This window comes from Engraulis encrasicolus, chromosome 1 (assembly GCF_034702125.1).
Source record: "Engraulis encrasicolus isolate BLACKSEA-1 chromosome 1, IST_EnEncr_1.0, whole genome shotgun sequence".
NCBI classification, from domain to species: domain Eukaryota; kingdom Metazoa; phylum Chordata; class Actinopteri; order Clupeiformes; family Engraulidae; genus Engraulis; species Engraulis encrasicolus.
This window is the reverse complement of record NC_085857.1, coordinates 8,942,215-8,963,546: the sequence shown is the minus strand read 5'-3', so window position 1 is coordinate 8,963,546 and position 21,332 is coordinate 8,942,215. Positions and strand designations below refer to the sequence as shown.

The following is a 21,332-nucleotide window of genomic DNA, read 5'->3' as shown; positions in this document are numbered from 1 at the left end:
CTGGATTCTGCTTGAAGACGGTCAGTAGACCGAAACGTCACAGTAAACCATGCAAATGTGTGTACGAGAGCTTTCTTTTCTTTAGAGAAATGAAGATTAAATATCAGCACATGTGCAGCATATACTGCATGCCTGCGTAGTCGTCCCTGCTGGTTATTCACTTGCTCAAGCACCTCTCCTCTCTAAAGCAGCCTCTCACTCTCTTGACGGAATTCTTCAAGTATGTTCAACTGCAGTGTGCAGGGCGGGGGGCAGGTCAGGATCACATCTCCCTCCTCCCCCTGAGCACATCTCCCTCCTCCCCCCTGAGCACATCGACTGCCTCCCCCTTGTCATTCAGCGCTAAACTTCTACACGGGAAGAAAAATAGCTCTGGAAGTCACTGCACCGTGCAGAGCAAAGACGCAGAGTTTTCACAAATAAAATCGTAGATCCATTCTCTCTACTCCACTAATGTATAGGCCTAATGGTTTGGTGAGTGTAGGAAACACGAGCTGGGAGCTTTGAGTGAACCTCGTGATGAACAGCACGCGAGCCTGTTTAGTATAATTTATTAATCCCGAGGGAAATTAATATAAGGACAGCTACATGTAGTAGGCCTATTTGTTAACGCATGGGTCTAATTTGAATAATTATTAAGTGTATCTTCTTAGTATCTTAGTTTGAAGACCAGATATGTGGTGCCAGTTTCTAAAAATCGAAAGATGGGTACAAGAAAAGTGCAGTAAAACGCCTGTGCAGTGGCGAATTATTCCATGTGTGATCCGCTCGAAATTAAACATAGGTACCCATCATTGAAAACGAAAGCATGAGCACATTCTTCAAAGTCCTGGATGCTGTCGCCACAATCTCTTTAGGATTGGGGACTGGACTCTGAGCAGGCCATTGCAGTAGCCTTTGGTATCCTTCGCGCATCTGCCCCGCTTCCAAACTGACACCCTGACACATGACACATTTAGCATTAACCTTTTGTTTTTAACTGTCTAACAGCGCATACCATTATCATTAAATCAATGGAACCTAAAGCAGTTGCAGAGACCGTTTCATATTGGATCAATCCCTTCTCCTTTACTATGAAAGAGAAAGTAAGGTCAAGGACAAATTATTCTATGTAAATGGAAATAAACACTCATGCATTTGGTTGTCAAGTCTGTCGCCCTGAAAGTTCTACTAGCCTACATGCATATGATAGAGGCACGCCCGATTAGCCTACGTGCGCATACATTATTCTGCAGTTGGCATAATTAGGTTACAAATTTAGATAGGCCTAGCAATAGATGACAAAAATACCCTGTACCGAAATTTTAAGCATCTGCCTCGCCATCAATTGTATCGAAACGAGTCACCTCAAAATGTAGGCTATTTCCCGCTGCCTTCCCTTTGTTATTGATCCGAAAACATCCCTTTTTTTAAATTGGGCTACTCTCCTCTTGTGGGGAAGGAACACGTGTGAAAGGGGAAAGGGGAGAGTTATTAAAAATTACCCTAGCGTGGGTAATCTCTCTCTCTTTCTCTATCTCTCTCTCTTTTACGCACGAAGTTGACAGGTGGCTAGCCTGTGATGATCAGCAGGGGGAAATAGACGCGTGATGCGACATATGTCGATTCAGCATAGAAATGCTTCGCACGTTTTTGTTTTTAAACTTCCATCCCAACGTAGTAGGCCTATAGGGTCAAAGGAAAATTAAATAATCACAGCGTCGGCTACCAAACGCGCGTCAAGTTGGACGCCAGGACAGCAATATTCTGGTTCCTACAACTTTACCGACAATAATAGATTTAAAAAAGTACCCTACCATAACGGCAGATAAGCGGGATAACGGCCTTCGAGGTCGACCGGTTATACGAAATGAATGGCTAGGCGGAGGCAACTTTCTCTCCGCGCTGAGCGCGTCGCCAAAGTTCAAAGCCGCCGCCTCGCCATTAATTTCGTATAACCGGTCACCTCGCCGGCCGTTATCCCTTATCCCTTATCCCTTATCCCTTATCCCTTATCCCTTATCCCTTATTTAGCACTCCAAACGACGAGACACGATACAAACTGTGTGCATAGAATACAGTGTAGGCTACTATGCATTCGCCGGAGAAGACATTTGGCGCAAATTCTCAAATAGGGTGACGTCGGGATGGCGTGGGACTGTACAGACTACCATAATAGGAGAAATAGGAGGGGCGAGATCCAAAATGGGAGGGGCGGGATCTCAGAGATCCAGACCTGCCCACTTCTGCAAACTGCAGTTGGATGCTACTCGAATTCTTGGGGGATGAATTTGCATACAGCTCACCGATTGGCTTGTCTGGCCCCGTGCCTCAGTGCTCTGCTGACAGCCGATTGGCCGGCTGGGGCTTGGCAGTGGGCATGGGGGCCGTAGCCGTATTCGCACACAACCAGACACCAATAAATAGGAGCGCACACGCTGATCTGGCTCCACACGCCACTCTGACAGGAGGCCCAGCAAAGTAACGCAAGAGAGGGAGATACTGCCTTCACTGAGACACAAGAGTGACTGACTCAGACTGAGAGAGAGAGAGAGAGAGAGAGAGAGGTAGCGCCTTCACTGAGACACAAGAGTGACTGATTGTGTGTGTGAGAGAGAGGTAGCGCAACAGGCATTTAACTCCAGCACGCGCACCATTGACTTAACAGGTGCAGCCATTCTTTAAAGAGCGCATATCCTACAACAACAAAGAGACTTCACTTTGCAACAACAACCAGCCCGAAAGTCATAGAACTCTTCATAGGGACTCTTCGTAGAGTGCACGCATCACCAGCAGCCTGACAACAACCACAGATCCATACAGACAGACACACAACAAAACAGGAACAAGTCACTTTTGTTTTGCTTATTAGACTCACTCACCCAAACACCTACCTTAATCTCGAATCTCGAGCCGCTATCATGGACGTCAACAAGGACAAGACGCCGCCGACGCAGCAGCTGCGGATGCGCCTGGTGTTCATGGGGGCGGCAGGCGTGGGCAAGACGGCCCTCATCCAGCGCTTCCTGGCCGACAAGTTCGAACCCAAGCACCGGCGCACCGTGGAGGAGCTGCACAGCAAGGAGTACGAACTGCACGGGGGACTGAAGGTGAGCAGCATGGGAAGAAAAAAAGATAAATATTTGTGTTTGAATATACAATACAATGTTCTGTCACATGTCACAGCATTGGAAGCCTAGAAGAAAAAGATATATTGTGTTTGAATATAAGATAAGATAAGATAAGATAAGATAAGATAAGATAAGATAAGATAAGATAAGATAATCCTATATAAAATGCGAGCAAGGAGGACTGACGGTGAGCAGCATTGGAAGCCTAGAAGAAAAAGGGTAACGCTTTAACTTTACGGTACAGTAATTACTGTGTACTTTCTGTGTAACAACAGGGTAACAGAAAGACGTTACATGGTATTTGATGGGTAAAGGGGAATAATTACAAAGTAAATACCATGTTATACACATATCTCAAGAATTACTATGAAACTACTGGGTATTTTCTAACCATCTAATCATCGAACTTCTCTCTGTTAACTTGTTGTTACCCCATTCATGGTATTTACTTTGTAATTACCCCCTTTTTACCCATTAGATACCATGTAACTTCTCTCTGTTACCCTGTTGTAACCCAGAAAGTACACAGTGATTACATAGGGTAGTCTATTGTACCGTAAAGTAAAGCGTTACCAGAAAAAGATATATTGTGTTATACTGTACATGTACAATGAAGAAGAAGAAGATAATTGTGTGTGAATATACATGTACAATGAAGGAGAAGATATATTGTCTATAAACGTTGCAAGATGGTGTACCCACCATTTTTCACTTCAGCATTTTATCAACATTGGAAATGCTTTTTGCAATGCAATGCAATGATGACAAGTACAAACATGTCAATTTGTCATGTCATTTTGTCAATGAAACTCTTGAAATATACATGTACAATGTTCAAATGTCGCAGTACATGAAAAGTGTATGTGTGCCTTATACATGCGAGGAAGATGAAAGACTTGCACACACCACATCATTTTGTTTGGCTTATGTACAGTAGATCTTTGTTTGCATAGGTGATGAGTGACAGACATTGTTATTGCTTATACCATGTCTCATTCATCACCGTACTGTAGTTTATGCATGAACTATGGGGCCACTTATTTTGATAAGATGCAATATCATGTACTACTTGCATTGCACCAAAACCTGTATCGGTCGACCCCTAAGAACTATGGGGCCACTTATTTTGATAAGATGCAATATCTGATTCATGTACTTGCATTGCACCAAGGTATTCTACTCAGTGGTGACCAGCTGCACTGCAATTACTCTGTATGGCCCCTTATTATTATAAGATCCTATATCATGTACTTGCATTACTCTGTATGGACTTAACAGGTGCACGTCTGAAGTGTGTGCGTGTGTGTGCGTGTGTGTGTGCGTGTGCGTGTGTGTGTGTGTGTGTGTGTGTGAATCCATTCATTCATTCATTCATTCGTTCGTCCATTCTCTCCTGAGGTAACTTAACAGAAAGTGTGTAAATAAATAAATAAATACACTCACACTCCTCCATCTCCTCCCTCTCCTCTCCTCTCCTCTCCTCTCCCAGGTGTGTGTGTGTGTGTGTGTGTGTGTGTGTGTGTGAGTGTGAGTGTGAGTGAGAGAGAGAGAGAGAGAGAGAGAGAGAGAGAGAGAGAGAGAGAGAGAGAGAGAGAGAGAGATTAAGAGAGAGAGATTATTGTCAATGTCTTATTTAAATGTTTTTAGTTTAACTGCATCTTGGAGACTGGTCAAACGCAATTTCAGACTTCTGTGCTAACCCTGTTACATAGATTTTTGACTATAAAGTACTCTTGACTTGACTTGACTTGACTCCTCCCTCTCCTCTCGTCCTCCAATCCCAGGTGACGGTGGAGATCATGGACAATAATAAATAAATAAATACACTCACATTCATCCATCTCCTCTATTTAAATTCCTCCAATCCCAGGTGACGGTCAGGGTTGCCAGATGAGGCTGATGATTTCCAGTCCAATGCTCAAAACCCGCCTAGAAGAACAAAATCCCGTCCAATTCTATTGATTTCTATTGCAAAAATTGGGCGGGTTTTTCTGCTACATGCCATTTTTTCCCACACATGACCAGCCAAAGCAGCCCAATTGGGCGGGAAACAGCCCAATCTGGCAACACTGATGACGGTAGAGACCATGGATACGAGCGGCAGCTAAGTGTAGTGTAATGTAATGTAAATGTAAATGTTAATGTAATGTAATGTAATGTAATGTAATTTAATGTAATGTAATTTTGATGTCCAATCCCCAGGTGACAGTGGAGATTATGGACACGAGCGGCAGCTACTCCTTCCCGGCCATGCGCAAGCTGAGCATCCAGAGTAGCGACGCCTTCGCCCTGGTCTACGCCGTGGACGACCCCGACTCACTGGAGGCCGTCAAGTCGCTGCGGCAGGAGATCCTGGAGGTCAAGGCCGACAAGCTGACGCCCATCGTGGTGGTGGGCAACAAGACAGACAAGCCCGAGAGCGAACGCCAGGTCAGACATATTCCCGCTGCCATGATAACAATATATCTGTTCTGGGTGCGTTCCATTGTGTGACCTTGCGTCCTCCACTTGTGCTTGTGGCCTCGTACCAGGAAGTAATATGGTAACATCGTGGTGGTGGGCAACAAGACAGACAAGCCCGAGAGCGAACGCCAGGTCAGACATATTCCCGCTGCCATGATAACAAGTGTTTTCAATCCTCTTTATTAATCCAACCTCTTTGCTTGGTAGTTAAGCTAACCAATCCCAATGTTCGGGAAATATAGCTAGGTGGCCGGTGATGTCTGTTAGCCTAGTTTGGGGTCATAACCGTAGATACGGCATCAACAACTTGAAGGCGGACAAGTTGACGCCCATCATGGTGGTGGGCAACAAGCCCGAGAGCGAACGCCAGGTCAGACATATTCCCGCTGCTATGATAACAATATGAGGACATTTGTAATATTGGTGGACTGGTCCAACACACTTGAGATCAAATACCGTAGGCTGTATGAGGCCCCTGAAGTCAGATGAGTTTGACACACCTGCTCTGTTCTGGGTGCGTTCCAATGTGTGACCTTGCGTCCTCCACTTGTGCTTGTGACCTCGTACCAGGAGGTAATATGTTGTGATGTACTTCTAGGACTATTACAGAGATATAGAATCTGAAGAAGACTGTTGAGGTCGAAACGTTATCCTGCCATGAAATAATAAAATACAACAAAAAGGATTCTAAGTGTGCGGACTTCTCACTCTGAAAAAATATTATAGAGATATGCCAGCACCCTCTACTGGCTGGAGGACAATTAGCAGTTTACCAAGAGGAGAGCACTGCATACCTTGGCACTACCAGAGATATTCTAGACAGAGATACGTCATTCTAGTTCTTTTCCGGTGAACGCCCCTTTAGAAGACCTTGGTTAGGAGACCTTCAGAGTTCCCTTTTAGCATGCTCAAGGAGAGCAAATGGCAGCATGTGTACAGGAAATCGAGCGGTGACAGTAGACGAGCATTTCCTTTGGAGAGTATCGCCAAAGAAAGTGGATGTAACCAAGAAGCGTCATTTTGTTTCCTTTCCGGTATCCACTTTATGTCGGGTGAACGCCCCTTTAGGAGACCTTCGGTTAGGAGACCTTCGGAGTCCTGAGGTTGAGAATCAATGAAGTCCCCTTAGCGCTGTAGATGGCGGAAACGCACGTCTTGTGCAAACACCTCAAAAATAGAAGAAGTAGGGGACAACGCCCCCTTAGGAGACCCAACTTGAGCACACTATTTTGCATTTGGCATTATAGTACAGTATTGACTAACATACTTCAAATGCGTATATACGGGGGACAACTCCTCACACAAAATTCTCTTTATGCAACTTTACAAACAAAACTGTGTGTTGAGTGCAAGGAAAGGGCGTGTTTTGAATCCTCTCTCTTATTTCTCCACCCTCTCTGGCTCCAGGTGCCCTCGGACGACGTGCTCTCCACCGTGGAGCTGGACTGGAACGGCAGCTTCCTGGAGACGTCGGCGAAAGAGGACGAGAACGTGGTGGAGGTGTTCCGGGAGCTCCTGCAGCAGGTGAATCTGCCGAGCCGCCTCAGCCCCGCCCTGCACCGACGCACACGCCGAGACACCTTCCCCAACAAGGAGCCCAACGGCAACGGCAACGGGCTGACGCTGCGGCCGCCCATGAACAAGACCAACAGCTGCACCGTCTCGTAGAAGAAAAAGAAGACAAGACAAGGGGAGGAGAGACAGGGGGGGTTGTTTTTTTGGAGGGGTGGTACCAAGACAAGACAGAAGGGGTTGATGAAGAGGAGGGGGAGGAAGAGGAAGAAGAACAGCTGCACCGTCTCGTAAAAGAAAAAGAAGACAAGACAAGGGGGAAGAGCTGGAAACATGGAGGAGAGAGGGGTGGGGTTGTTTTTTTTGCAAGGGTGACGCATCATGAAACAGCAGCTAGTGTATTTTCACACTTTTCAGCAAACAAGAGAGTACATTGACCCCCAGACCAGAGCCCCACCTGCCATGCACCCCACACACCCCTCCCCACATCCCAAATCCCAATTTAAGCCCCTGGGTACCAGACCAGTCAAGTCAAGTCAAGTCAGCTTTTATTGTCACTTTCTTCATAGGCACAAGTCATACAAGGAAAATCAAATTACGTTTTCTCTCTATACCATGCCAGGACATAGACATATACAGGACTGACATTTTACAGACTGACATAAAGTGCAAGACAAGACAGGTAACAGTGATAGACAGTGATAGAGGCGAGAAGATTGGACTGGACGCGAGTTACAGGGATGACGCGCCAGTCAATCAACGTGCTGCCGCTGAAAAGCAACTGAGGTGACAATGAGAATCCCTGAGTGAGTGGAGTTCAAGACAAGAGGTGAAGAGTGTTGACCGTGGACACGTGCAATCCCTCCTAAAAATCCCTCCTGAGTCACCAAGTCACCCCTTATCATTCACCAGAGACTCCCAGTTGAGAGACTGCTGCTGAGGGCAGAGGTGGACTACACATATGAGAAGGGGGAAGAGTTGCCGCTGTCAAGATGAACTTTTCAATGACAGCACAAGATGGATGCATACAGGCTCACATGGTGTCATGCATTTCCTTTGCTTGACTTTCCACCCCAACTTTGCACAAGTAAAGCTAATGATAACAGCATCATCTAGTGTCTCAAATAGGATTAATAGATAGTCTTTTTTTAAGTTTTAATGTAAATATATGTGTTCATTTTTCATATGACTTTAAGCTGTTGGTTGACACAGTGTGCAACTAGCAGTAGGCTATATTTATTATGAAAGACAAATGGCGAGGTCGTTGTGCGTCCCGGTTGTTACAAATATTTGTGTGTGTACATACAGTCACCGTGTGTGTGTGGAAACTGCGCAGCTGGTGAAAGCTGCTTCTGCGACGTTTTCCGCAGTTGTTTTTTTTGTTTCGCAGCATGAAAAAGAACATTTAATGTTTGTACCATGGTTGCAAAAAGCTTATGTCCATTATGCACTTTGTGTTATGTTTAAATAAAAATACATTTTTGCAATGCCAATTTAGCGATGTTTAATGTCCATATAGCCTATGCCAGTGGTTCCCAACCTATGGGTCGGGACCCACCTTATGGGTCGCCAAAGATCCACAGGGGGTCGCGGAACCCTCTTGATTTTAAGGGGTTTCATTTTAAATATATATAGCCCATGTTGAATAAAAGACAAAGCATCTAATAAATGCATAGAAGCAACAAATTGTAAGTGCTACATTAAACATTTATTCTATATTTGACCAAAGACGAATTGAGGAATAAAATTACTAAAATTAGTTTTCGCAGGAAACAGAGGGCATCTTGAGACTCCTTCTCGTGCGGGCGCTCGCGTGGTTGGGTCACCAAAGCTTACAATAGTAAAAACATGGGTCCCTTAAGAAAAAGGTTGGGAACCACTGGCCTATGCTATAGTTTTGGGGTTTTTCTCACGACCAGTTGTTGATGTGTTATTATTGTGTGGCATGGTCTGTATACAATAAAGCACTGGACAACCCTCTCCCTGTTCTCTTTAAACATTACATTACATTACATTAGTATTTAGCAGACGCCTTTGTTCAAAGCGACTTACAAGGAGCAATTTAAACAAGAACAGGGTAAGGCAAAGTGTACAGTTGCAGCACTGATAGCATTGTCCTACAAAGAGGAAAGAGGACAATGCATTAAAAAGTAGCAAAAGTAAACAAAGACCTCAAGGTACAGTGTACAGTTGCAACACTGACAACACAATAGAAGCAACATTAAATAATAGGAAGTTAACAAGGCAAATTGGATAATAAGCAAGACATCTAGGCGCAGTATACAGTTGCAACAATGTCCAACACAATGATAAAGCAAAATAAGTAAAGGATTTGAAAAGGATGTTAAAAGCAAATTAGGTACAGTACATAAAGATGTTAGGCACATAAGAGAGGTTAATAGCAGTGGCTATTAGAGACTAAGACCAAGGAAAGAGACTAAAAACTAAAGGCTACAAGGTGAGCAGAGTTAGTTATGTTAGAGTGCAGGGACCACAGCTGTGTCTTAATGAAGAGGTACCATTTGCCAGTGTTATCACTGTGACATTTACATTACGCTACACGTGAGAGCCTAGTACGCATAGGTTTTATGGCGTAGCCTATGTAGGATAGGCCTATATGGAAGCAGGACTGTTTAACTAGATAACTAGCCTGCATTAGAGTGAAAATAAATGGCTTTGTTTTTTAAGAATGGCTGTACTGTATAAACATTTTGGGACTGAAACGACCATCTGTCCACTTGCGAAATATTGACACGTCTTGAGAGCCTTCCCGGCACGCGGCTGCGAGCTGCTTCAAAGCAGCTTCAAGTCAAGTTAAGTTGGTTTTATTGTCAATTTCTTTACATGCACTAATCATACAAATAATTGAAATTATGTTTCTTACTTTCCCATGCAGACAGACATAGACTCAGACTCTAGGTGTAGACATAGACAGTATACATCCATTACACCTAGAGTAGGCTATACAATACTCATACAGACATATAAAGTGCAAGACTGGATAACAGCAGACATACATAGTAAAAAAGGAGCTTCTTGGAGTTCTTGTGCTGTCTTGCTCAAAATGCAGGCATCTTTTAATAACAACAATAATAAATAATAACTGTATTTGTATAGCACAGTATCATACAAGGCATGCAGCTCAAAGTGCTTAACAAATGGATAACAAATGGATAAACATAAATGTTAAAAATGAAAATAAAGAGTTAAGTAGAAAAGAGAGACAGAAACAAGAAAGAATTGCAAGAAGACAAGAGAAGAAACTAGTTATTAGACATAATATAGAAACTAAGGAGCCTAGATAGATTAATAAGTAGATGTTGAGAAAATGAAATAAGTTTAAAGAGTTTAAAGATGACATAAGTAGAGATTAGAGGCATAAGGTCCACAAGGGTTAGGCCGAGGATAAATGATAAATAGTAACTTTTGCTGTCAGACCGGGTGGCAGTTGAAATTAAAGTGAGTGGCCTAACACAATAGGGAACTGCAGTACAGTTCAATGTTTCATCATAACAACTCACTCTCTCTTCCAATAGAATGAAGTCTGAGAAATGGTGGAGAGACAGTGCCCACTGGTGGTTCTATGGCGTATTTCTGCTGGGTTTTTTTTTTGGTTTTTTTTACATGAATCATGAATTTTAATTTAAAGCGTTATATTACCCCCCTTCTTTATAAGAGGAGTAGAGTAGAGTAGAGTAACTTAGATGCATTGTAACAAGTGCGTTTCAGCCCCCTAAATAGGATATTTCTTTCTCCTGCTTTTTATACCTGGATATGAAATATCTGCTGTGTGGAAACGGAGGGCCAAAACCATTGCAAAACCAATGCAACCAGGCGATAAAAATATCCACATATAAAAACATCCAGCTACGTGGAAACGGCACCTTAATTGATCCCCGAGGGAAAATTCAGGTGTCAAGTAATTACATAAATACACATGGACATTTAAAGTCAGACACATATGTATAACACAAGTAAGAGTCAGGAGGGGAAAAAAATAAAGACAAAAGAAAATGGCAATGTGCAAAAACAAACTGTGTAGACAAATGTGCAATAAACATAGGCTACTCTGAGAGTTGAGGTAGACAAGATAAAAATGACCAGAAATAAGTGTTAACAGGAACATGATGAAGCGTTGTGATGTTAGAGAGAAAAAAATACATATTACAGGGTAGTCAAGGTAGAACATAGATTCTGGTAAGTTGCATGAAGACAATGGGTTAAATTGTCACAAAGCAGGCACAGAGTGTGATAGGGGTGAAGATTCCTCACAACGTCCCAGTCTAGTACAAGCAAAGTGTATTGAACAATCCACACATACCACAGGTTTCTTTCTTTCTTTCTTTGTTTCTTTCTTCCTTTGTTTCTTTCTTTCTTTCTTTCTTAAATGCAGTATAATGGTTAGGCTAATCATGTAATTTAACATAATAACTTACGTGCTTGTGGAACTAGCAGCCATAAGCCTCCAGGAGAAGATGTCTTAAGGTGTTTAAACATGGCCAGGCATTCTGGATGTACATGATGTGGAAGGTTATGTTTCCACTTTTGTTGTGAATTTGTAAGATAAAGGTGTATTTGTGATAAAAACTAGTTGGGTTGTGTGTGAGGAATGCTTAAAAAAATATGTATGTACAAGTGGAAGAAAAAGTAGTGTGTGTGAGTGTGTGTGTGTGCCTTTTTTGCTTCCTGATTCATTGCCTTGGCAGCACTTCATACATTTTGACTTTGACTGACTTTGGAAATGCTGCTCAACCCCCTTATCTGGCAAAACAAGGCACACATGGACAGAGCTGGCCTGGGGTAGAAATAGGGCCCGGGCACTTTTGGCTTAAAGGGCTCCCATCATGGGGGAGAAATAGGGCCCGGGCACTTTTGGCTTAAAGGGGCCCCTCATGGGGGAGAAATAGGGCCCGGGCACTTTTGGCTTAAAGGGCTCCCATCATGGGGGAGAAATAGGGCCCGGGCACTTTTGGTTAAAAGGGGCCCCTCATAATTAGCGGCGCAGAATTAGGGCCCCTATTTTCAAGTGTTAAGAAATCCTGCACACTGTCCATTCCACTAACAAACTTTAATACAACATTTCGGTCATCCTACCTTCTTATGGTAATGTAAAAAAAATGCAGAAATGTAAAAAAAAAAACCTATATACTGTACAGCTCCAGGCCTTTTTATTAGAATACCATGAAAAAGTTGATTTATTTCCATAATTCCATCAATAATGTTAAACTGTCATGGATTGTAGATTCATGGCCCAGTTTTTTTAACTATTCCAATCATTATTTTTTTTCTTTTTATATACGTTGGCCTTCCAGCTCAAAAAACCCATGAATTGGGGAATTCGCATTATTAGAATATTGTTATAAAATCACATTTTTCTTCATCAAAATTCGGGTCACATTATATCAGTTGAAATTTGGTACTTTCTACATAACATGCAATGGTCAATACTTGGTTAGGACATTCTCTGTCTTCATAATGGCCATGATGCGTTTAACATTGAAGTCAATGGAAAAACAGTGCATGGCAGTTATGGAAGCCCAGATATCCTTGATGCTTTGCTGTCAGCTGTTCTTGTTTGTTGACCTGGTACCCCACACTTCACTCTTCAATATACCCTGTAGATTTCCATGCCACGTTTTGGCGCTAACTCACCAGTTTAATTCTAAATAACCAGAAATGAATCCCCATTGAAAATGAATGGGGTTTAATTTCTGTTGAGTTAGAATTAAACTGGTGAGTTAACACCAAAACGTGGCATGGAAATCTTCGGGTATATTGAAGAGGGAAGTGTGGGACACCAGGTCAGCTATACAAAAACAGCTGACGGCAAAGCATCAAGGATATCTGGCCTTCCATTACTCCCATGCACTGTTTCTGCCATTGACTTCAATGTTAAACGCATCATGGCCGTTATTATTAATAATATGAAGACAGAGAGAGTCCTAACCAAGTATTGAACATTGCATGTTGTGTAGAAAGTACCAACTGTTTTGATGTGCACTGATGTGAAACAAATTTTGATGAAGAAAATTGTGATTTTATTACAATATTCTAATGATGTGAATTCCCCAATTCATGGTTTTTTTGAGCTGGAAGACCAAAATGTGTAAAAATAAACAATTTAATGATTGGAATAGTTAAAAAACTGGGCCATGAATCTACAATCCATGACAGTTTAACATTATTGATGGAATTATGGAAATAAATCAACTTTTTCATGGTATTCTAATAAAAAGGCCTGGAGCTGTATATATATATATACATTTTTGAAAATAGGGGTCCACAAGGGTGCAGGGCCCATCAGGAAATGTCTGCAATGCCAGATGGCCAGTCCAGCCGTGCACATGGCCAAGTTTGAGTCTTACCTGTGCAAGTTATCAGCCGTGTGTTCGCCACCGCAAAGGTAAGAGTGAGTCTGCTTTCAGAGATTTCTTCTAAACAGAGTTGAATATAGCCTAAGACTTTTCAAAGTGTGTACTTCCATGGGGAATACCCTCACTATTCAAACGTTGCTGCAGTTGTTTCTAAGTAAATCCCTGAAAAGTCCTCCAAAAATTGTTGTGGCTAGGCTGACAGTGGGGAAACGTAATTGTTTTCTCAACGGAGGCGGGGCATCAGAAAAACGTGAAGCCACAAGCTCAAGTGGAGGACGCAAGGTTGCATATTGGCAGCAGAGGTGGAAGAAGTACTGAAGTTGTGTACTTAAGTAAAAGTAGAAGTACCCTGCGAAAAAATTACTCAAGTGAAAGTAAAAGTTGTTTCCCAAAAACGTACTTAAGTAAAAGTCCTAAGTACTAACTTTTAAATGTACTTTTCAGTACAAAAGTACAAGTAGGCCTACTCACGCAATGGCTGTCTTTCTCCATGTCTACCTACTTGATCCAATAGGAAAAAGTGTCTGCAACGGTTTTCGGTTCTACTTGAACATGACTATGGAGTCCTGTTAATGTTTTTAAAAGTATATTTTCTGTCTGGGTGTCAATTTGGAAGAGGGGCTTGGTCCCGCCTCCCTGCCCGCAGCTGAGGCTACTGAAATATCCACGAAACACAACAGGAAAACCTAGGATAAATGTAACTAGTAACAAAGTCTTCTCCTAGAAATGTAAGGAGTAGAAAGTACAAGTACTTGTCAAAAAATGTAATTGAGTAAAAGTAAAAGTCTGCATTTTTATTTTTACTCAAGTAAGTACAAATTCCAGAAAAAACTACTTAAGTACAGTAACGAAGTAAAAATACTTAGTTACGTTCCACCTCTGATTGGCAGGGCCGGTTTTTAGCATAGGCCGGCTAGGCGGTCGCCTAGAGCGCCATGTGAAGAAGGAGCGCCGAAATGGCGCTCTCCTATGCGTAATTTTGCGATATGAAGTTTTTTTTATGAAGTCGCAATCAACAAAGAGTGGCGAAAGCGCTCCTCACGGCAAAGCGCCCCTCAGCCAATAGTAATATCGCTTCCAACTGTCTCTGGGAAGTCTGTGAACCAATAAACAGACAGTTCTGAGAAAGGGGGCGGGACGAGTGACAGCGTGCGAGGCGACCTATTTTGAATTTGGAGACTCACTCGAGAGAGAGACAGTGTTGCCAGATTGGGCAGGTGCCCGCCCAATTGGGCTACTAGGGATGAGTGTCGGCGGGCAAAAACGGAAAAAAAATGGCCATTTGGCGTTTTTTTTAAGCCATTTTGGGCCCATAGAAGTCAATGTAATTTGTTGAATTTGGGCGGAATTTAGCGCATTTTGGCGGTTTTTGAGAACCTTTTGGGCGGGATTTGGTCAGACACATCTGGCAACACTGGAGAGAAAGGCAAGCGCAAACAGTAGTGCCGGTCTACTGGATGGAGATTATTATGTTCTCATTAAACCACTCATTGCATGATGCAGGAGTTTCAGAGGGTGTTTTGGAACTATGTGATTTAATCAGCAACCGTTTGTGATTATGGAAAGCCTAATAGTTATGAGGTTACTATTTGGAATTAGAGAGAAAAAGAGCTTTGTTTTTGATCAGAGAAATCGCTAGTTAGCATGCTAACATTAGCCAAGTATGCCAAGCAATGAAATCCAGTGAAGTAGCTGTTAGTAGCCTACTCACTACTCACTAACACCCACCTGATATCATAATACTTGCTTAGGTTGACAAGCAATGTAAAGTAAGACTGGTGCAATGTTTAAAACAATTTTAGCTGCCATATCTCCTTCCATCCACATGAATTACCTGCTTGTTGTAAGCTTAAAAAACATTCATTTCCAGACCAGAATGACATAGCCTACATTAATCATGTAACAGAACCATGCACAGCAGACAAGTGAGGCTATTTACTATATTTTGTATATTATGAAATTCAATAGCGTGACAGCTCTTCTCCCTGTCTCTCACCCTGTCCCTCCAGTTCAAACACATAGATAGCCCCCTTCTCATTCTCCTACTCACAAATGCACCACTATTTCCAGTCCAGAAATGAAATTGGTTTGGAAGACAGCACAAATGTGAAGCTTATTAAAATTGTAATGCTGCCATGCTTTGTGATGCTGTAGGTAGTGTAGATCAATGCAGACCTCCTTGGTAGGCTTATTGTCTACACATGCCATTTTACAAGCAAATGTACTGTATCACTCTCCTGGCATTTCAATTTCACGTTACAATTCAAACACATTGATAACCTCCCTCTCATCTGGGGTTGGGGGCCCCACCACCATCACATCCAACACACCACACAGTGAAGCTACTTTTCATGCGACTCAATCTGATGTGTTGGTCGCCTGTCAAAAAGAACCACAAATCCATTTGATGAAAAATGGTTATTGTTCTTGATGCTATTTAGTTAAGCTTACTACGGATATTACTCTTGTGTTCTGTAAGGTATAAGAAAGAGGTTTTTTTTTCTTTCAAAGGTAAGGCGGGGGGGGGTGGGGGGGGGGCAGAACTCAAACTCGCCTAGGGCACCAAATAAGCCAGAACCGGCCCTGCATATTGGAATGCACCCTGTTTTTCTTAGTGCTGGTGCATGTGATTACCTTATATATACGGTACAGTAGATTTTACAGTGTTAATTCAACATGTAGAGAGCGTAGGAGCAACACTAATGCTACAGTAGTGTTATATAGGACTCTCTAAGTGTTGAATTAACTCTGAAAAATGTACTGTGTTCTCACATATTTCACAATTTTAAAGGCAATAGCAAAATACACAAAGAACATTCTTCATAGATTCGAAACTATGTCCAGCTAGACAATGGTCCTATGTTGAGAGTTTAGTAGAAGATTAGAAGATTAGATCTTTTAACAATGGCATACAATAAAAAAAAAATGTAATATTTCATTCCATTTTTTGACCCTGACTCAATAGGGTCCACTTGGCTAATCACAATGCAATGGTGTTCTTGGAAGGTGAAGGTCATCCTACTGACCCTCATCTACATCTTCATCCAGTACACCTTCATCCACTACTTCAGCACTGGGACGCATCATTTTTGTCCACAGTTACGACCTGCAAATTCTCGCACCTTCATCCAACACCAAGCACCACAAGAGCCTACTCACTCATTTAACTCTGGAAGGAAACGGCAGCACATCCTACTTTTGGCGGCCGGCCGTTCTGGCTCGTCGTTTTTCGGGGAGCTCTTCAACCAACACCCAGACGTCTTCTACCTGTACGAGCCTGAGTACCACGTATTCAAGGCTTTAAATATGACACCAACCAGCAACGACCGGCGGATGGCACTAGGGGCCAGCAGGGACCTTCTCAGGTAGGGTTACATACCGCCATTCAGACATCGACTTTTTATTGCAGGAACCATTTTTCCAGCTTGCAGGAACTGTTTTCAGACCCTATCTGTAAGGGCATTTGGACCATGGCAAAATTAGACACTAAATTATACACTAATCCTGTAATTGCGCTGTCACTCTCTCCACTTCACGCTCATATAGCAACATTGTTGCAAATGTCAATTGAGTTAGAACGTTGTTCACGCGCCTGTAAGTACTTGCAACAATGTTCAAATGACTCGGAATGACTTGGAATGACAATCAAATACTATCAGAATGGCAGTATGTCGATTAATCGATTAAAAAACCATTAATCACAATCAATCGCAAATCCAACTGACAAGAGGCATGTGTGAAGAGGGGTGTGAGTAATTGGAATATTTAAATCACTTCTTTTGTATTAAATAATTTTAATAGAGCTCATTGAAATGTAGCATTTTATCTCATTTTTTAATTAAAATGTTTAGATTTAGTTGATCTAAAGTTCCAAAGTTGTTTGAAGAATTCAACCATGGGGGGCAGCAGACAGAGTAGACGTGCTGTCTGAAAAACCAACATTGAAAAGAAACTGCAGCAAATTCGAAAAGCTATAGGCCTACAGCTTTTTCAGACGTGTGTCAGGAATATCTCATGCAATACAAAAGTTCCACTCTGGTATGAAATTAGAGCAGTGGACCAAAATCGTTTGCATCCCTATTCTCAGGGCTTTGTTCCTCTGCGACCTGCATCGTCTGGAGGACTACATCGTCCCCCAGGCGCGCGATCACGTCACGGACCACCTCAAGCGCCGAGGAGCCAGCAGAGCTCTCTGCTCTCCCCCGCTGTGCGACTCCTTCTTCGGCCCTCATCACCTGCGAAACATCTCTGAGGTAGGGCTGCACAATTAATCGAATGTAATCGAAAATCGTGATATAATCGTGATATAATCGGGATATCGAAATCGGGATTTCAATCAGGATTTAATCATGGCAATAGTGACCTACCTTCGAGAGCGTCCTTGAAGCCAGAACATACTGACAGGCTGGTGTTTCATTTTGTTATCCTTTTTCAAAAAAAAAATCAGCAAAAATCAATAATCGTGATTAATTAATCATAATTATGATTTTGACCTAAATAATCGTGATTATGATTTTGACCTAAATAATAGTGATTATGATTTTTTACATAATTGTGCAGTCCTACTCCGAGGAGGTGGCGTGCAGGGAGACGTGCGGACCCCTGAACCTCACCCTGGCCTCTCAGGTCTGCCGCTGGAGGGGCACGGTGGTCATCAAGACCATTCGAGTACCGGGGGTCGGCGACCTCCAAGACCTCCTGGAGGACCCTCGACTCAACCTGAAGGTCAGTTCAGTTAGGTTTACTTGATAGGGACAGATACACATCATGTGCTGTAGGCTATAAAAACCCAACAGAATAGCATCATAGCATTTTTAGCCTTGGCCAGTGGTGTAGTCCATTGTACGTAGAACGCAGGTATACGCAGTATACCGACCTCAACATTTCAGGGATTTCAGTATACCCACTTAAAATTGATTGATCCATTATTTAGAGTAGCACAAATATATACAATATACAGGGATGATAAATGATACTCTACTCTACTCTACTCTACACTCCAGTCTACTCTACTCTACTCTACTCTACTCTACTCTACTGTACTATACTATACTCTCTACTCTACTATACTCTTCAAATACAGTTATTATTATTATAGGTGGTTCAGCTGATGAGGAACCCGCGTGGGGTGCTAGCCTCCAGGATGATAAATGATACTCTACTCTACACTACTCTACGCTACTCTCTACTCTACTCTACTATACTACTCTCTACTACTCTAATCTACTCTACTCTACACTACTCTACTATACTACTCTCTACTCTACTCTCTACTCTCTAATGTAGGTGGTTCAGCTGGTGATAAATGATACTCTACTCTACTCTACTCTACTCTACTCTACTCTACCATACTCTACTCTACTCTACCATACTCTACTCTACTCTACACTACTCTACTCTACTCTACTCTACACTACTCCACTCTACACTACACTACACTACTCTACTCTCTCTACCCTACCATACTCTACTCTACTCTACTCTGCTCTACTCTACTCTACTCTACTCTACTCTACTCTACTCTGCTCTACACTACTCCACTCTACACTACACTACACTACTCTACTCTCTCTACCCTACCATACTCTACTCTACGCTACACTCTACTCTACTCTACTCTGCTCTACTCTACTCTAATCTACTCATCTATACTCTCTACTCTACTCTACTCTACTCTACTCTACTCTACTCTACACTACTGTACTCTACACTACTCTACTCTTCTCTACTCCACTCTTCTCTACTCTACTCTACTTTACTACTCTACTCTACTCTCTACTACTCTACTCTCTACTACTCTACTCTACTCATACTCTCTATTACTCTACTCTATTCTACTCTATACTACTCTACTCTACTCCACTCTACTCTATACTACTCTACTCTACACTCTACTCTATACTACTCTACTCTACTCTACTCTCTACTCTACTCTACTCTAGGTGGTTCAGCTGGTGAGGGACCCGCGGGGGGTGCTAGCTTCCAGGATGCTGTCCTTCCCCAGGAGCTACCCGCAGCTGAGGCTCTGGAAGATGAAGCGCCGCAGACCCGAGGGTCTGGACCTGACACAGGAAGTGCAGGTCTGCGAGAACTTCCTGCGTTCGGTGACCATCGCACTCAGGCGGCGCCCCGCCTGGCTGAGGGGAAGGTACACGTTGGTCAGGTAGGCTACGAGCCCGAGGAGTTTTTATTATTCAAAGATTACACTGTTTCTATGTTTATTTTTATGTTTATTTGTTTCTATGTTTTATTTGCTGTCTTTGTGTGTCTTAAGGGGTCCTCAAGTCCTTTTATCTGCCTGTCCAGCACTTTGGTCAGCTATCTTGTTGTTTTTTAAAGTGCTCTATAAATAAACTTTGACTTGACTTGACTTGGAACTGAAAGAAAAGTTTGCGACACCAAGCTCCCGTTTCTCTTATTTTAATGTGACGTTTTCGGGCAGCATGCCCTTTGGCAGTCATGGGTAAGCGGTTAGGGCATCAGACTTGTAGCCCAAAGGTTGCCGGTTCGACTCCCGACCCACCAGGTTGTTGGGGGGAGTAATCGACCAGTGCTCTCCCCCATCCTCTTCCATGACTGAGGTACCCTGAGCATGGTACCGTCCCGCCGCACTGATCCCTTGGGGCGCCATTGAGGGCTGCCCCCTTGCACGGGCGAGGCATAAATGCAATTTCGTTGTGGGAGTTTCCCAAGGGACTTTCACTTTCACTCACTTCACTTCATCAGACATTCATGTCTCTTTCAGTTTTCATGGTACTTCCGCTAGTCCTGTACGCCTTTGAGACGGATGTACAGTAGTGCTCAGGTGTTTTTTCCTCTTTTTGACGACAACATTTAATTCTAGGAGCATTATGACACGCCCCTTAAGGCAGACCGGGACCTGGTCACGTTAGGTGCCCATAGAAACCTATTACATTGGCATATCTCTATACTTAAACAATCTCTAATTAAAAAAAAGAGAAACAGGAGCTTGGTGCCGTGGACTTCTCAGTTTTCATGGTATTTTTTGCTAGTCCTGCACGCACCCAATCTTTTTGAGACGGATGTACAGTAGTGCATGTTTTTCCTCTTTTTGACGACAACAGGTACGAGGACTTGGCCAGGAACACTCCTCAGGTGACGCGGGTGGTGTTTGAGCACCTGGGGTTATCCGTCGAGGACGTTATTCTGGACTGGATTCAGGAGAACACTAAGGCCGAATACGACGAGGCATCAGGCGTGGATGCGTACGGTACCAGAAGAGACTCTGCCGCGACGTCGGAACAATGGAGGCGGAGGCTGTCCTTTGACATGGTGGAATATCTGCAAACACTTTGTGCAGCCACCCTCGATCAGCTGGGCTACAGAACTGTACACTCCTCCGCAGAACTGAGTAATGTTTCGCTATCCCTTGTTCAGGAAAGGACCTGGGAACCCTTTCAGTGACAAACTTCACAAAACTAATCTCGATGTGTTACGATTCTGCTCCCCTCCCCTTCCAGCTCATTTCTTGCCAGTGCAATGGACAGAAATGTGTGTCTCACCTGCAACGGCCTATACTACAAAGTTGGTTCAGGAGTAAACCAGGCTAAGTTAAGGGGTAAATCATCTAATAGACGAGCCTGGAGTCCTCATTTTCTTAAGAAAGGCTCTTGTACTGTATTAGATGATTTACCTCTTAACTTAACCATAGCTTATCCTGAACCAGTTTTGTAGTATAAGCCCCAGGTCTCTCTCTGTCAGAATTAGGCTTGATTAGGTTACGAGTGCTCTGGTAGTAGGCACTTAAGAAGCTTTTCTCCTGTTCCTTAGTTGGACATTAGGCTGGCAATGCATTATACACATTAGCAGCAGCTGCTTTGTTTCTCTACATACAGTCTCATATGGGCTCATA

The 21,332-nt window shown here is 43.0% G+C and overlaps 2 protein-coding genes across 2 annotated transcripts; both read left to right on the top strand.

Annotated features, from left to right (window-relative positions):
* Window positions 1-2,446: 2,446 nt before the first annotated feature.
* LOC134446184 (GTP-binding protein Rhes-like) lies at window positions 2,447-8,605 on the top strand. Its single transcript, XM_063195525.1, has 3 exons — window positions 2,447-3,089; window positions 5,313-5,540; window positions 6,981-8,605. The coding sequence occupies exons 1-3, from the start codon at window positions 2,901-2,903 to the stop codon at window positions 7,239-7,241; spliced, it is 678 nt and encodes a 225-aa protein (XP_063051595.1). The 5' UTR covers window positions 2,447-2,900; the 3' UTR covers window positions 7,242-8,605.
* Window positions 8,606-16,431: 7,826 nt separating this feature from the next.
* On the top strand, window positions 16,432-21,332 carry LOC134446096 (carbohydrate sulfotransferase 1-like). The gene is made up of 5 exons (XM_063195413.1): window positions 16,432-16,824; window positions 17,547-17,712; window positions 18,020-18,184; window positions 19,402-19,622; window positions 20,545-21,332. Exons 1-5 carry the CDS (start codon window positions 16,445-16,447, stop codon window positions 20,882-20,884), a joined length of 1,272 nt encoding a protein of 423 aa, XP_063051483.1. The 5' UTR covers window positions 16,432-16,444; the 3' UTR covers window positions 20,885-21,332.

Bases quoted from the DNA above. Each gene is read 5' to 3' on its own strand.
- LOC134446184 (XM_063195525.1), top strand. From the start codon at position 2,901: ATGGACGTCAACAAGGACAAGACGCCGCCGACGCAGCAGCTGCGGATG. The intron at 3,090-5,312 runs GTGAGCAGCATG...TCCAATCCCCAG, and splicing joins AACTGCACGGGGGACTGAAG to GTGACAGTGGAGATTATGGA. The intron at 5,541-6,980 runs GTCAGACATATT...CTCTGGCTCCAG, and splicing joins AGCCCGAGAGCGAACGCCAG to GTGCCCTCGGACGACGTGCT.
- LOC134446096 (XM_063195413.1), top strand. From the start codon at position 16,445: ATGCAATGGTGTTCTTGGAAGGTGAAGGTCATCCTACTGACCCTCATC. The intron at 16,825-17,546 runs GTAGGGTTACAT...CCCTATTCTCAG, and splicing joins GCCAGCAGGGACCTTCTCAG to GGCTTTGTTCCTCTGCGACC. The intron at 17,713-18,019 runs GTAGGGCTGCAC...ATAATTGTGCAG, and splicing joins ACCTGCGAAACATCTCTGAG to TCCTACTCCGAGGAGGTGGC.